The sequence below is a fragment of the Leptidea sinapis genome, chromosome 36 (assembly GCF_905404315.1).
Source record: "Leptidea sinapis chromosome 36, ilLepSina1.1, whole genome shotgun sequence".
NCBI classification, from domain to species: Eukaryota; Metazoa; Arthropoda; class Insecta; order Lepidoptera; family Pieridae; genus Leptidea; species Leptidea sinapis.
This window is the reverse complement of record NC_066300.1, coordinates 561,416-577,631: the sequence shown is the minus strand read 5'-3', so window position 1 is coordinate 577,631 and position 16,216 is coordinate 561,416. Positions and strand designations below refer to the sequence as shown.

At 35.8% G+C, this 16,216-nt stretch overlaps 1 protein-coding gene and 1 long non-coding RNA gene across 2 annotated transcripts in view; both read right to left on the bottom strand.

Moving 5' to 3' along the window:
• LOC126975538 (uncharacterized) overlaps nt 1-16,216 on the bottom strand; it is a 71,508-nt gene that overhangs the window by 11,144 nt on the left and 44,148 nt on the right. The gene's annotated exons all lie outside the window — the stretch shown is intronic.
• LOC126975495 (myotubularin-related protein 10-B-like) overlaps nt 1-16,216 on the bottom strand; it is a 27,360-nt gene extending 11,144 nt beyond the window's left edge. Inside the window, exons 1-9 of the mRNA XM_050823421.1 lie at nt 15,779-16,216; nt 15,157-15,211; nt 8,685-8,821; nt 8,069-8,227; nt 7,043-7,498; nt 6,216-6,377; nt 3,521-3,650; nt 2,016-2,151; nt 678-915 (exon numbers count right to left, since the gene is read on the bottom strand). Of these exons, the coding sequence (XP_050679378.1) occupies nt 678-915; nt 2,016-2,151; nt 3,521-3,650; nt 6,216-6,377; nt 7,043-7,498; nt 8,069-8,227; nt 8,685-8,821; nt 15,157-15,211; nt 15,779-15,832 (1,527 nt within the window). The 5' untranslated portion in view covers nt 15,833-16,216. The remainder of the gene's footprint in view (nt 1-677; nt 916-2,015; nt 2,152-3,520; nt 3,651-6,215; nt 6,378-7,042; nt 7,499-8,068; nt 8,228-8,684; nt 8,822-15,156; nt 15,212-15,778) is intronic.

The window sequence follows — 16,216 nt, the reverse complement described above, 5'->3', positions numbered from 1 at the left end:
CATAAATGAGATATTTCATAGGTATCTCATATCATCCATGCACTATTTTAACCAATTATGTTCTCATTCATCTGTGATACCCGTGCTCTGGTTTGCGCTTGACTCTCTTTAGGACTCCCGGTACACCAAATACATCTAGGAGTGTTACGATATATATATATATATTGTAACATGCTCCCTGTATAACAAAATACTTGCACATTATATGAAAATCGATTCTTTGAGGTAAACTTAAAATAAAAAACATATGAAGAAATTAATTTCTGCAATGATTTGAGATTTGTATCGTAGAATCATCTAACGGGCTACCCTCTCATGTTATGATAAGTAAATACGGACATTAGTCAACAACTGCCATCGGCCATTCGGCCCTGACGGCCTTTAAAATGACAGTGACCTTGACAGACCTTTAAGGCTTAAATCATTTATATACGTTTAGATAGACTATGACATCTGCGAAAACGTCGAAAAAAATAAGTGAGCTACTCACTATTTAGAGCAATGCACGCACACTAACACAAAGTGTCATACAAATGGCGATTGTAAGACGTAGCTTGTCACAGTCATTTAAGTAGTAAACCTGGCCTGTTTATCGGTTCTCAAACAGCCAGAGACTATCGAGACGTATAAGCTTTAAAGAACTTATGAAATAATTAAAAAAAATGATTGGATCCCACCTTGGCGAGCGCCAGCTCCCGGTCCCGGGGACAGTTGAACAGGAAGGTGTCAAACAGATGGTTGTGCGCGCAGTCCCACAGCGTGGTGAGGTACGTCTCACTGAACTGGAATGCGGCCGGGAACTGGTGCTGCAGCTGCCACGTGCAGTCCAGGAACAGCAGGAATACGGGAGCCACCTGCGACGGCGGCTCTTTCTCTATCTCCTCTTTGGTTAGGCCGGGCCGGGGAAGACCGAATCTGAAAGACCATGTTAGCTTGTTTCATTTGAATCTCAATTAAATTTATATGTCCGAGACAGCTCTATAGGTATTGTAAACAGTTACAAAAAATATTATTACCAGTGGAAGGCTCCTTTCCACAGGATGTCGGCTAGATTATTAGATTATAAGTACCAAAACGGTGCCTTTTTCTACCGTGAAGCAGTAATGTGTAAACATTATTGTGTTTCGATCTGAAGGGCGCCGTCGCTAGTGAAATTACTGGGCAAATGATACTTAACATTTTATGTCTCAAGGTGACGAGCGCAGTTGTAGGGCACTAAAGTTCTTGTGATATTCAGAATTTTTAAGTTTTTCAAGAATACCGGGCGGCACTTCATTGTAATGGACAGGGCGTATATAATTACCATCAGCTCAACCGCCCCTTTGTCTCGTCCCTTATTGTCATAAAAATAATTTAAAGAGCGGACAGTAAGTTGTACGTTCAGATGTAGTTTCATGACGGACCTGTACGTATGGTAATGAGGTATTAGTTAGCCTGTAAACATTATTACTTTAACAATACATTATTGATTACTTATTCTTATAATTTATATACATTTTTCTGTTGTTTCTTATTAGTTGTCCATTACTGTTGACAAATAAAAAGACATTTAGTTGTTCGTACGAAATTTTATGTTTAAACAGCAGTTGTTAAGTCGTATTTTTGTTGTTTTTCTAATAAATGATAAGACATTGATCATTCATTTTCATTTCCAGATAAAAATGTTACTGCATAGTATCTTGTATAATGTTTAAGATAGTGTTTCTAATTGAATGTCCATCACTGTATATATTATATATATATGCGTGTGTAGACATTCAAATCTTTTGACTGGTACTACTTCCAATACGTCCTTACCAGCTAGTACTTAGGTTACATGGTATATGAGTATGTATGTTTTAATGTTTACGACATTTTTATAAACATATTTTCTATCGTTACTTTCTGGATTTTTTAATTTATTTTTTTGTGTGACATTAAAATTTAAACAACCAGATTTACACGAACCAAAAAAGTACAAGCAAATTAAGTAACAATAAATTATTTCAAAGTGGCGTATTCATTCATCAGCCCACCTGTCAGCGAAGGGATGTCCGAGCGCGAGCCACTCCTTCTGCACCAGCGACTGGAAGCCGCTGATGGTGCGATAGCGAGGGTCCAGCAACAGCTGCGTCAGACTCGACACCACGGCGCTGTAGTCCACTCCGTCACCTGTCAACCGTCGCACCGATTTGTTCCGGGTAGATTATCAGTAGTTCTTTAACACACGATGCCACTTTTACTAGTTTTTTAACAGTGGCATCGTGTCATTTTACCATGGAAATTAATGTCGCCAAACTCACACATTTAATTATTAAATATATAATACACACACTTAATTCCAGCTTTATGATAGGCCTAAATCCACAATCACGAAAGGACATAACTACAAATATATTTACATAAATTTCGAACTAAATACAATAATTGCGCTAATCTCATATTCTTAAAGTGATTATGACAACCTCTGAACTTTTTCTTAAATTGCGAAAAATAACATATAAAAACTTAAAGTAATAGGAACTCTGTAACCATAGATTTGACTTCTTTCAAAATACCTAGTCCTGTACGAAAAAGAATAAACATATCGATAAGTTAATGAAAACTAGAAATGATGTAGTCAGGGTTGGTAAAGTACGAGTATATTACCGATAAAGTACACCAAAAGCTAATAGTTATTTATGCAACTGTTGTGTAATAAGGGGTATTAAAACACGAATGTGGGTTTTTATGATAAAAGTATCACATGAGTGTTTTGATACCTAATTATCAACAGCTCATACTAGACTTTATCTACACCCAGAATATGAATCCTCTATAAAAGAGTCTGAAAACACTTAGCTTACTGCTTACAATAAAACAGCCAGTCCTAGTAGTAACCCAATGTCATCCATTACTGGTTATATACAAATAAACGAAGTATTAATGAAAGAATTATTTATTTTAATAGTAACTTACATTTTGTATAGTGCATAATTATTAAAATTCACTAGAATATTATGAATGATGTAATGGTTATAAGGACATTGGGTGTTTTAATATTGGCAGTAACCTAACTGTTTCAGAATCTTTAATAGAGCATTTAAAGCATAGGTGTAGATAAAATAATAATAAACCACTATATTTTCTAAGGTATAATTTTATTTAAGAGGATGGACAATTTTAAGCTCAATTCAAATAAAATCAGGACAACGTACACGAATAGTCTTGGAAAGTTACAATATCAATATTATATTATTGATATTGCATTGCATTTATTATACGCATAAAGCATAGTTTTTGTTTTTATTATATGTATTCATCTTTATTCTGTATAAAGCCAGGGGCCAGTAAGCCGTTTTATAAACCGTACTGCTTCCATACGTAATGCGCGTGCGGAAACAAAATTTACAAAACAAGCACTAACGAATTATTAATAAAAAGAGAAGCTACAAGTACTGATGAAATATTACTCGAGTTTGTACACAATAGTAACGACATAGTAACTACTTCCCCTAGTTGCACCATGTTCCAACAAGGCGTCAGTCTGCGTCAGTCTCACCTTCTTGCACCACGACGGTGACGTTGTCAGCGAGATGCGCGGCCGCGTCGTCCGCAAACGCGATGCAGTTGCACACGTACCGCAGCCATCGACTGGACTCCAATATCGAGTAGTACTGGGAGTCTTGTACCTGAAAACAAATCGCTGTAAAAATCCGTCAACACGTCTTTTGACGAAACATTTAGACAAGTTTTGTATTTAGATGGAAATTGTAATAAGGAACGACTTATGTGCCTATAATTACATTTGCACCTACAACCTTTAAACCAGATTAATACATTTACGGTGTTATTACAAAAAAATAATTTAAACATGATTTAAATAGACACGTGTTTCGTAGTGACCTAACAACAACAACGTCTAAAATGGTGTTTATCTTTTTCTATTACAAAATAGTGTTTAACTAAAACGTCGTTAAGCACAACATAAACTGAGGTGTACAGGAACAATTAAGGGAAAGGAACGCAATTTTTGTCACATGTCATCTATGTGTCATCATTCTAAATCTTCTTTAAGGGTCTACTTCACAATATCCAAATAAGTTCCTGATAGGCTACTCGCTACTTACCTATCGAATAAAGACATCATTTGCGTTTCACAATGTATATATATAGTGTTATCTAGCAGGTAAGGACCATTTAAAATATAAGATGGATGTAGTAGCAGATATCATAGTTAATTGATGGATCACCTAATAGTAATGGTAGGGGAGCTCAAGAGACTAAATAGGGGATTACTCGAGCGTCGTAGGCACCTATTGGATTGTGTAGGTGAGATGCTAAAAAGAAAAAATACATAGTTTATATGATGTGTGTCACTGGTGCGGGAGCGTGTACAACAATGTAAAAAAGCTGTCACAAAGAAATACTCAAGCGCTTCAGATGTTAATAGTGCGCCCCACGGAAAAATTAAATAAATTAATCTCCCTCCGGGTTTGCATGGTGGGGGTGGCCAAACAAAGGGGTAGAAAATAGGAAAAAAAAAATATTTTACAGGAGATGTTAAGTGAACCCTATTGTAGCTCTTGGTCAAAAGACTGAAGATTTGGACGTGAACTAAAGCTATGACCAATTTTGAAAATACAAAAAAATCATGTCTAAGAAACCCAATCGCGGCAGATTATTTTACAGACGGTTCATCTTATTGTCCTTGTCGTCCTGACCCATAATTTTTGTTTGAAGGAATTCCCTTAGCCTGAGACGGTTTGAAATCTTTGGTTTGGAACTTTGTGAGGTTTCGATTTCCTAATGTAACGCTCAAATTATTAGATTCTTGAAATGCACTGCATAATACAATTAACTTACCTTACCTGTCTGACGCGGTCGAAATTATGTTCTAAGGATCGTTTACTTTTTACTAATTTGATCGATTGTTCTAGACCGTCGACATACATACAGGGCTCAGGTATGTTGCGAGTTATCACAAGGTGCAAGTTTGTCCCTCTTATGTTATTTTGACGCACTCGAATAAATCCCAAAATCCCCGCTTGGCCTCCTCTACTATTATGTTTGTTTATGTTATGTCCTATTGACAATTATGAAAGGCAAATGACAATTGATTAGTTATCTATTTTCTAGACATTCGCAATTTTCGTTACTCGGAAGCGGAATACAATTATGTGATGATTCATTAGATTGTGAAAATAGTAGAGTTGCTATTTAGAAATACATAGAAATAGAAAATTGTAAAATATGGAATAATATTTTAATATCGTCAAACCGAACTATTAAGTGCGAGGTTGTCAGACCGTTCTGCCAGATAATTCATCTAGAAATTAAAAATTGTGATTGTTAAACGCAATCTGTTATATATCTGAAACTTTTACGTAGCCATCAATTTATCAAGCCTATGACAATCTGCTACATAACTTGGACATTGTGAAACAGTCCCTAAGAATATGATCTATCAGTTAGACACACTTTAGACAAGCTTCGATTCGTAATTTTAAGCAAGTCTAAAGATTTGTAATAGAACTTTTTTAAAACAAGTGTTCAATACATATTTAACTATTTGTAATATTACAATTTGTCTATATCTCACCTTTGTCACTACAGAATTAGGTACATTACAGGGAGAAGTAATTCTAAACTTGGAGTAACTTTACACTGCGTTTATTAGAAATAGAGAATAATTACACAGCTATTGCGGTTGTATTGATCTCAATGTTAAGTTATTGGTGAGGCTTACGTATAAAGAATTAGAAAAAACCTTGAAGCAATTAATCATTGGACTTTGTTACCGGCTCATCATCTGGCTAAGCTGCTCCTAGAGAAGCGCAGGCGTGTTAAACAACGCTCTTTATATGTACAGGAGATCACTGCGAGGGATGACAGGTTGTCTCTCTGTCGAGCACTTGCCCAAAATTGGTCACAGTGAATCGAGTCTGAAGACCCTGAACGAATCCCGCTGGAGTGTGAGGCTAGGGCCTCCAATGCTCCAAGGTTGTGTGCAACCAGAGTGCTTTAAAGTACTTATTATCAAGGAAAAGCTCTTATCAGTTACCTCTTTTTAACCTCATAGCACTCTTTTCTTCAAGGTCCCTAAGTCGGATCGGTTCGGGAAAACAGCAGCCGGTAATTGATTGTGAATTAAACTTCATTAAAACAAGGAAAAACTTAATACCCTTGATAATGTTAACAATGGAAATGGCAAAAATCAAAAAGTAAAGTGCTTGAACTCAAACATATTATGTTACCCAGAAGCCGGACAGCGTGGTGGGCGTGCACAGGTCCGCCATCTTCTTGTAGGAGGCCAGCAGCGCGGGCAGCGGCGGCAGCACGTGCGGGGCGCCGCCGGAGCTGGTGCCGCACACGTGCAGCACGTGCGGCGGCGTTAGCTTGGGGTGCGAGCGCCGCACCTGCGGAGTGTGCGACAGTCACGCAATATTACGAGTGTGAGTGTGTCGGAAAATATTATTTATTAATCAACCGGTGGATATTATTTAAATAAAAGATGTAACCGTTAAAATTAGAATCGACTTAACCTGCACAAAATTGACCGTTATCTAAAGGAGACAAAGTAACAGTATAATTGTAACTGTCTCTTTTATGTAGGTCATAAGTAGACAGAGAAAGCATTTTATGACAGACAACTGTAACGAGACAGTTAACATATTAGCCACACTATCACATTATTTCTTTTAATGTGGGTAGGTTAAAAACACTAGATTCATCCGATGTCTATAGTGAAACCCGTATTGAAAGAGTGCATTATAATGTAATGTAACAAACAATCGCACAATTATAATTACGTACTAATGCAATTAATTGCATTGCAATGAAATGTAATTTCGTCTGTGGTATACCATAAGTGAACAGTTTATCTATTTCAAGATATTAATATCTTTCGAAACACTCACATTTCTAGTTCAAGTAAGACCTCTGACGTGCCTAAAAGACTGATTAGTTTCAGAATTCAACTGCCCGTATATAAAGGTATACTTGCTGCCAATGAAGTCGATAGTGTACTTATGAAAGTATATACATCGTTATTGTACATAGCACACGCAATGTACAAACTCACCTGTTCCAACAACACACTCTCCGCAGTGGCGGCCTGTTCGGTCGGCAACAACTCTCCACTACGCAACAGCGCCGCACCTTCAGCCCTCCCCCAGACCCATATAGGCACTCTTCCAGACCTGAAGTGTCGCGACGACTCCATCAAATTATAATCCAGAACAGAACTGGGCACTATCAACGTCTCCCCGGCAGTCAGCATGAAGGCATCCGAAGTGCCGTTGATACAAGTAATTCTCCAGTGAGGACATTCACATCTCTCTAGCTCGCGTTTCCAGTCACCCACTCGTTGGAACATGTTCATGTCTGACGGTAACGTAGGGTAGTAGGGCTCTCTGTACTCGAACGCAAACAGTAAGTCGTGTCGTTTGGGAAACGCGTGGTGCAAGAGCGCCATTACAATCTTTCGTCCGCTGCCTATAGGTGAATTGGTAAAGTTGAATGTTAGCACTTTCATATTCTGAAATGCAAAAAGTTCTCATAAGTGGAATACAGAATTAAATACTTTTATTAATGATAAAAAATGCATTGTCAATGATACAATACCAGAATATTTTTTGCTTAGTTAGATTATGGTTGTCTATCCCATATTATTACTTTTACCAGTGAGAGGCTCCTTTGCACAGGATGCCGGCTAGATTATGACGTCTATTTCTGCCGTGAAGCAGTAATGTGTAAGCATTATTGTGTTTCGGTCTGAAGGGCGCCGTAGCTAATGAAATTACTGGGCAAATGAGAATTAACATCTTATGTGAGTTATATCTCAAGGTGACGAGCGCAATTGTAGTGCCCATGAGAATTTTTGGGGTTTTTCAACAATCCTGAGCGGCAGACTGCATTGTAATGGGCAAGGCGTATCAATTACCATCAGCTGAACGTGCTGCTCGTCTCGTCCCTTATTTTCATAAAAAAAATGCACACTCAGTAGAATGAATGGAATATACAAATGATTTTTTGAGTAAAATGAATCATTTCAAAGCCCCAGTACATATGTCGTAGATATTTGCTACTCACACTAGGATCACATTACCTTACAAACTATCTGCATCCCTTTCAGTTTAGGCGGTATATCGACGCGTGGCATCAGCCGTCTCCTTCTAACTGCACTACCGTCTGTGAGCCACACTGCACCCACACACGTAAGAGGCACATCAAAGACACCAACCACGTGGTTCTTTTGTCCATAATCCTGTAATCGTCAAATATACAAATTGGTGCATAATGTAATTTAGCTAATATTTTGTTACAATTACAAATGAGCTCTGTTTTGACGAAAAGTTCATTTATAGATGTAAAACTGACAACATTTTATAAGAAATGACCACCGCCACAGTTGATGCACAATTGAACATACTCGTTTTATACAATGTTTAATTGCTGTTCCGCGGTTTAAGTTAAAATAAAATTGCTTGGGTATATTAAACAGAACGAGATCTCGAGACAATTTTCTAACATGGATTTGTTGGGGTCGAGCAGGTTGTCAAAGTAGATCCTGTAGATGAGGCCATAACTAGAGAGATGAACAAACTTACCGATATTTAAAAGAATGTATCCCAACGTTTTGAAAGTTTTTTAACGGCATGGTCATGACGACTTAAAAGTATTTATTTAAAAGCACAAAGCCATATAATGAAGCTGCAACTCACATCGTTGGCAGATGCGTCGAGCGGCACGAAGGTCAGCTTGTAGTTGGTGACGAAGAGCGCGCCCAGGCGGCCTCGCTCGGGCTCGCTCAGCGGACTCGCTAGCACCACGCTGGGCGCCGCACCGACTACCAGCTCGCCTGCCGTACCAACCAACATTTACACACTTTGTACATCAAATATTTATATTTGTAACACTTTTTTTTAAAGTGATGACCCTCACTTCTGGGATTAATTACACAAATTAATCTAAACAGTTTGAAAAAGCGACATCTCAAGTCAGTTTCCTGATATATAAATATTGATGTAGATGGAGCCATAACCTGAGAGTTGAACAAGACATATCAAGATTTATGAACGTTACGTCACTCGAACGGTTGGCTCAGTGGAAGAGCACTCGCACGGAACGCGAGAGGTCGCGGGTACGAGTCTCGTATCGTACATACATCTTGTCTATAAATTTTATTTGTAACACGCTAATATTATTTCTAGTAAATTATTTCAGAAGAAATACTGAGATAACATTAAAGTATATATCTCTGTTTAGTTTGGTATCTACGACGCCAGAGTTAACTGTCCACAGAAAACGAAACAAAAATCCTAACGTTATTTGGTTAACAGTTTTCTTGTCTCTCAAGAATGATGTTCTACTCTTCTCTATCAGCAGATTCGAACGCTCGTTTCTGATTCAGGAATCTACTGACAAATCTATGACTGTTGATAGCTTAATATTCGCATAATACCTTTATTTATTTATATTATGACGACCCCTATAGCCCAGTGGTTAGTGACCCTGCCTTCTGAGCTAGAGGTCCCGGGTTCGAATCTCGGTAGATGCAATCATTTATATGATGAATATGAATGTTTGTTTCCGAGTCATGGAGTTCATATGTATGTTTAAGTAAGTATATTGTATTAAACATATCGTTATCTTGTATCCATAGTACAGGCTATGTCTAGTTTGAAGCAAGATAATTTGTGTAAGAGTGTGTCAATAATATTATACTAGCTGACCCGACGGACGTTGTTCTGTAGATAATAAAAAAAATACTGTTTTATAGAAATTTGCCAATAATATTTCAAAACATCAAGAATTATTTCGTCCAAAACTGCTCCCTGTTATAATGAAATTGTTTCACAGTGGAACTGTCAAACCGTGCGTCACTAAATTCTCTCATAGAAAATGTATCCATACAAAACAAATATTGAAAATATAACTAATTATAGGTTCCAAATCGAAATAAAAACTGTACCATCTCTCAAGTTGGACCAAACTGCACAACATGAAGTAATCCCCATTAAAATCCGTTCATTAGTTTAGGAGTCCATCGTGAACAAACAACGTGACACGTAATTTATATATATTAACTAGCTGACCCGACAGACGTTGTTCTGAAGATAATAAAAAAATACTGTTTTTTTTGTATTTGTCAATAATTTTTCATAACATCAAGAATTATGTATTTCGTAACATATGCTCCTTGTTGTTATAATGAAATTGTTTCACAGCAGAACTGTCAAACCGTACGTCAATAAATACTCTCACAGAATATATGTCCATACAAAACAAATATTGGAAATAAAAATAATTATGGGTCCCAAATCGAAATAAAAACTATCCCATCTCTCAAGTTGGACCAAACTGCACTCCATGAAGTAATCCCTATTAAAATCCGTTCATTAGTTAAGGAGTCCATCGCGGACAAACAACGTGACACGTAATTTATATATATTAAGATAATATTATTATACTGTTTGGATACTGTAATCAATAACTATTTTTTTTATTTACATTTATTTATTTAAGTGGGTCACTGAGTATTTATTTTGGCGTTAAAGTATTTTTGTTACCATAATATCATTTTTGAGTGACGTCTGTTTAGATATATTAATAAGTAAACAACACTCAACTCTATAACGAGTAATTAAGTACTCAATTGCGGATAGCACATCACGCTACGCATTAAGTATGGCTTCGACAACGAAAGGCAACTCAACACATAAAGTTATAACCATATTGGTTATAACTTGCTAGCAGGTTGTTTAAAAAGAATAACTTTAATTTTAGTCTCATTTCTTAACTTGATATTTTTATGGCCGACTTTATAAACGGCCCACCAATGAAATTTTCACAAACTTTTTTTATTACTTGATGATTGAATACCGCATGAAAAGTCCGATGGTTTCTGATGGCATGGCAAAAAATGGATCAACTCAAACTCAAGAATAATTTATTCACTTAAGTCTATGTGTCACGTCTTATTAATGTCAAAGTTATTTATCTTACGTAGATTGAATTTAGAATGATTTGTAAAAAGATCAAGTTGCCACAAAAAGTAGAAAATTCATTATGTAGAGTTATCTATCGGTGGGTGGCGTTATAACTTTCATCATACATGAGAAAGTAACGTTAGTGACCATGATTCTAGTAATATTTATACCTAGTAAAGTATTTTATATACGACCCCTTGATATAGTTCAATCAGAATATTATTGTAGTAAAATAATCTAAACTCACTGTTTCTTTATGTTATATGTATTCAAATTTGTAAAGGACGAATACCGCGAATCTATGATAAACTACCACAGACAAAATAAAATATAATGCCGTAGTTGGCATGTTACATATGATATGTTACGTAAATATTGCATATTTTCATACAGGAAAATAGGATTATGTTCTAAAAGTAATATAAAGCAGTTCCATTATTCAAATACCTACATGTTAACATAACGAAAAACTTATTTTTAAATTTCTAATTTGTTATCGGTTTTGGCACGTTTTATCGGTAATATCCTTATATACATCCTTATGTACATTCATGTTATCTTTGTGCAATTTTTTATATCTATGGTTCCGAAACGAAATACATCGATTTAATAGATACAAGGATTTAATTCGAAGTTCGTCGTTCTTTCCTTTTGGACCGAAACTTCGGCTTTCGATTTTCGTAATAGACCTCAAGTTTTGTTTTCTTCAGAAAATCGCAAAAAAATATGTTTTCGTTACCTTGACATCTTGGATGTTGGGCCAAAAAGCGGTATATAAGTAGGCACCGGTGGTATTTTATGTAACGAGCAGTGACCGTGAACGAAGGTTAGGTTAAGCGGACATCAAGTTATAAGATGAATAAGTATTTGGTGCTGTAAACTCTATTAATTCTAGGACAGTCTACAAACTATAGAGAAATCGACTGTAGAGTGTAGACCTAGATTTTGGAATTAAATTGTGATATAATGTACTTATAATAAATATAAATTAATTAATTTGAGAAGAAATGAAACTATTTAAAACATCAAATAAACGTGAGACATTCATCCAAGCACATACATTCATAAGTACCCACATAAATACACCGTGAAAATGACAGGACAAATCAAAACAATTTTTATATCTGGCAAATATCAGACAAAAACATATACATATAAAAAAATTAAGTAATATGCACGATCGCCGCCAGTCTCTTTCATAAAAGTTTGCCTTTTTTTTGAGTAAAAGTGATAATGCCCGTATGGCAGCACACGATATACCAAAGGAGCAATTATTAATTTAGATATATTTAAAATTATCTGTGGTGAGTATATTAATAATTTAGTCCACAACTAACTATTTTTTAACTTAATAATATAATTTGATTAAACACTGACCTCTCTTGAGTACCCCCATGTGCTCACAGCCCGACACAACAATGAACAGTTGCCCGATCCGATAGGGCTTCCTATTTGTTCCTTTATCATACAACATTAAAATAATCCACGAACTGCATCGACGTACGTTAATTTAACCCTTAACACTGTATATATTTAAAGAATAAAATTCTATGTAGGTATTATTTAATATCTTATAAGGTGGTACAGTTAGGGGCGTGGAACGAATACGTAATAGCGTCACGGCCTATTGTGGTGTACAGCCTACAGTCTGTAAGTCCATATACAAGCAAACTGGTACTATTAAATTAGCTTTTATCCGCTAGAGGTGATATAATCGCCATTTATTCATTTATGAAGTACAAAAAATTATTATGGTTTTAATATCACACGGAGGAAGTGCTCAGGGTGATACGAATATCAGTTCACGAGCCACCCTGTGAAGTGCGTATTGCACGTTTCGTTCGGCCTTACTTTGTGACTGTCCCCAGTCCCCATCTGCTACGCATTACTTCCGATAAAGTAACTTAGGCAACGACAGTCACCAAACGAACCATCAAATGAGCACTTGTCGAATCCAGAATCTTGGAACAAGTTCTGCGAGGAGTTATCATAAACACCTCAAGTTGCTCGAACACACAAACTGCTTGCTACCTAACGAAATCGACCTGTTCAAGAGAGCAGGTGAGTCCAACACAGCCAATGAAACAGAAAACTTAAGAGTACTGATCGTCCACCACTTTCCGGGAGCTGTATAAATAACGCAATGCTTATCCGATTACTGTCAAATTAAAATAGGTATTTTTTTATAGAGAAGGAGGACAAACGAAATTATGGAGAACACCTGGTGTTCTGATCAGCGCCGCTCACATTCTGCAGCAGCAAAGGAATAGTATTACTAATTAAGAATATAAATATATTTATTTAGCATAGGGAGTGAACATAACATATTGTAACAACACGATAAGGAACGAACCTCGTGGCAAGTCATCTCTACATCAGAGCCTTTTGATTGTATACCGCAATGTCTACTAAATATTTACGACTCTTAAAGTAAGAAGTCATTAATCTTAAAGAATTGTCGTAAAGACCATAAAACTTGAGCTTAAGTAAAATCAAATCAAAATCACGCAATCAAAAGCCTTCCAAAGGGCACAGAAAAATCAGAGCGTAACCGGGTTTTTAGGCGGCCTAAAAGGTAAGTACGGAATGTTGTATCGTCCAGAAGAAACCTCGCAAGGAAGCCCTTTCCATAGTTAGCTTCCATGTGGCAGAGTGCCTTAAAAGCAGCATTGTGAAGGAACGCCACACATCCACATGGTGAGATGACGGTATCCAAGTTTTGTGCCGTGTCGTGAGAAAGATGGAATTCGGCAGCAGGAATCAGAGTAAACAGCTCTTCGGAGTGCTCCTCGCAAAAAATGCGGTATAAGCCACACGTGAAGCGACGTTTCTACGTAACGACAAATGAAACAGCTCTGTGTTGCATGCTGTCAAATGGTTCGCGCTAATACTGGGGCGCACCAGAACAGAGATGACAACAATGCTCATATAATATTTGGCCGCCCCTGCTCTTTGTAGAGTGCTAAAATGAGAGGCCGGCTGAATTATTCCCTTACACTATAAATAAAATATCTATGAAGCCAATATGCTGTTTCTATTCAAATGACTACTGAATTGGCAATCACTTGAGACTTCAAGACCCAGATGGTATTGGGATTCTAGGCGAGGAAATATTGCTGTCCATGAGTGGTGATACAACAAATGGTTTATGTAGAAGTTGACGAGCAACCATATTATTTAGTATGTTTATATCCAGTTTATTTTTGTAAATAAATTCAATTCTTTTCAGTTTTTTGAGGTAATGAAACATAAACAAAAAAAAAGGAATTGGATCATGAATCAAATTACAAGATGATATTAATAGAATATTAAAATGGTGTCGGGATAATAAATTACATTTTAACATTGACAAATTCTTTGTGACATCATGTAGTAGTTCTCGGTATCCACAGTATTACACATACTATCTAGACCACCAGCTGTTGCAGTGTGTCAACAAGATTAAAGATCTTGGAATTTGTTTCTATGCAGATTGTAACTTCTGTGTAGACTGTAGACATTGTTAATATTTGTAAGAAATATCACCAGCTGCTCATAATTCCACGAGAGAGAACCAATCTTATGTGAGACAAACCTTTTACAGTCACATTGCGAAATTTAAACACATTTTCACATACGATTGACTTGCTTGCTTACTAAACTTAAAATTAGGATAGTTGGTGTATGTTCTGTTAATATTAATTATTTAGTATAGTAGGTATAGATAGTAACTGTAGTAACTCTAAGATTTATGTTTATATAAGCTAATTTAAATACTTAAATGTAAGTTAAGTCTAACGCAATAGGTTAGTCTGTAACGATAGGAGCTTTATTGGTTAAATAAATAAAAAATATACAAGCTGTGCAAGTTGTCAGTTGGAGTTTTTTAATAGTAAGTATAAAACAAAATAAGTGTATGGGGTCAATGGATGGTATGTGATTACCACATATCTATCCTGTAATATTATATATAATATAATTTTACAACATTGTTATTATGTGGTAATTTAGTGTTTTTTATTTTTGTATGGAAAATAAGTAATACTTTAAGAATTATTGTCTCAAAAATGAAATAATGTCTATATAGACATCAGACAGAAGTTTATATAAACTTAATTATAACAAATGATTTATTAAAATAAATTGTTAAAAAAACAATCAACTATGTACATTTAAAGTAGCAGGTTTTGGAGCAGCTTAGGTATACATAAGCAAGAGGTCTTACCATTTAAAAGCTTCGGCTTCAAGTCATGAATAGACCCATTCTTTTCTCCATTGCTCTATAAATTACAAATACATATTTTATAACACACACAAACTATAAAATAAATAAAATATTTTCATAACTAAGCACCAACATTTCAACATATATTAAAAATGTTTCAAATGAGAATATATAGATTGTTATGATTATGTTCTTTCGACAAACAACATGGGCTTGGTTTTGTTTGGAAGAGAAGGTCAAATGAAAATGTGGTTAACCCAATGCTCAGTGATCACCCCTGTACACACTCTTTTGACGCAACTGAATAATAGGAGTGTTATCAGTGTTTGAATGTTTGTACACACTTTTACTTGCTGAAGAGGATACCACCGCCCATGGATGGGTCAAGAGTTGTGTTCCCAGCCTTTGAAGTGAGAGTATGCTGTAAGCTTTAAAGGTCCCTAAGTTGTATTGGTTTGAATTTATGACTCCACAAAGTGGTTGTGTGAGGAAAGTTTGCCAAACAACTGTTGTCTGCTAACTTATTTTACAAACTAAAATTCTGTAGTAAATGACTGATGCTGTAATACATGTAGGTGTAAGATAATTTAGATATAAACAGAACGGAATGATAGAATCTTACCGCAGATACGTTGATATAACTCTTGAAATTCTGAACTAACTTTTTGTCATTCATTTTACAGTATTTCCCTAATACAGTTTGAAAAAAAAAATGTCTTCACACACTACTGACCCACTTAATGGTAAAACCATTCGGGGAGATTAAATTATAATACACCAATGTAAACAGAAACAATTATTTATTTTTCGAGGAAAAACTAAATTTTGCATGATTGAGAAAGCACTACGAAATTTGATAACAATCACTGTTAGATTATAATACACCAATCATTTCTTAGCACCCGATTCACCCCAAGGACTGTGATCTAAAATATTTACTACAGTTAAGTTGAAAGAGTTTAACTTTATATTGATAAACATTGAAGATTTATTATGTCAGTGCATTATCTATTATTTAGAAAAATAGGTAAATTACTTATTAATAAACATACAGACAAAT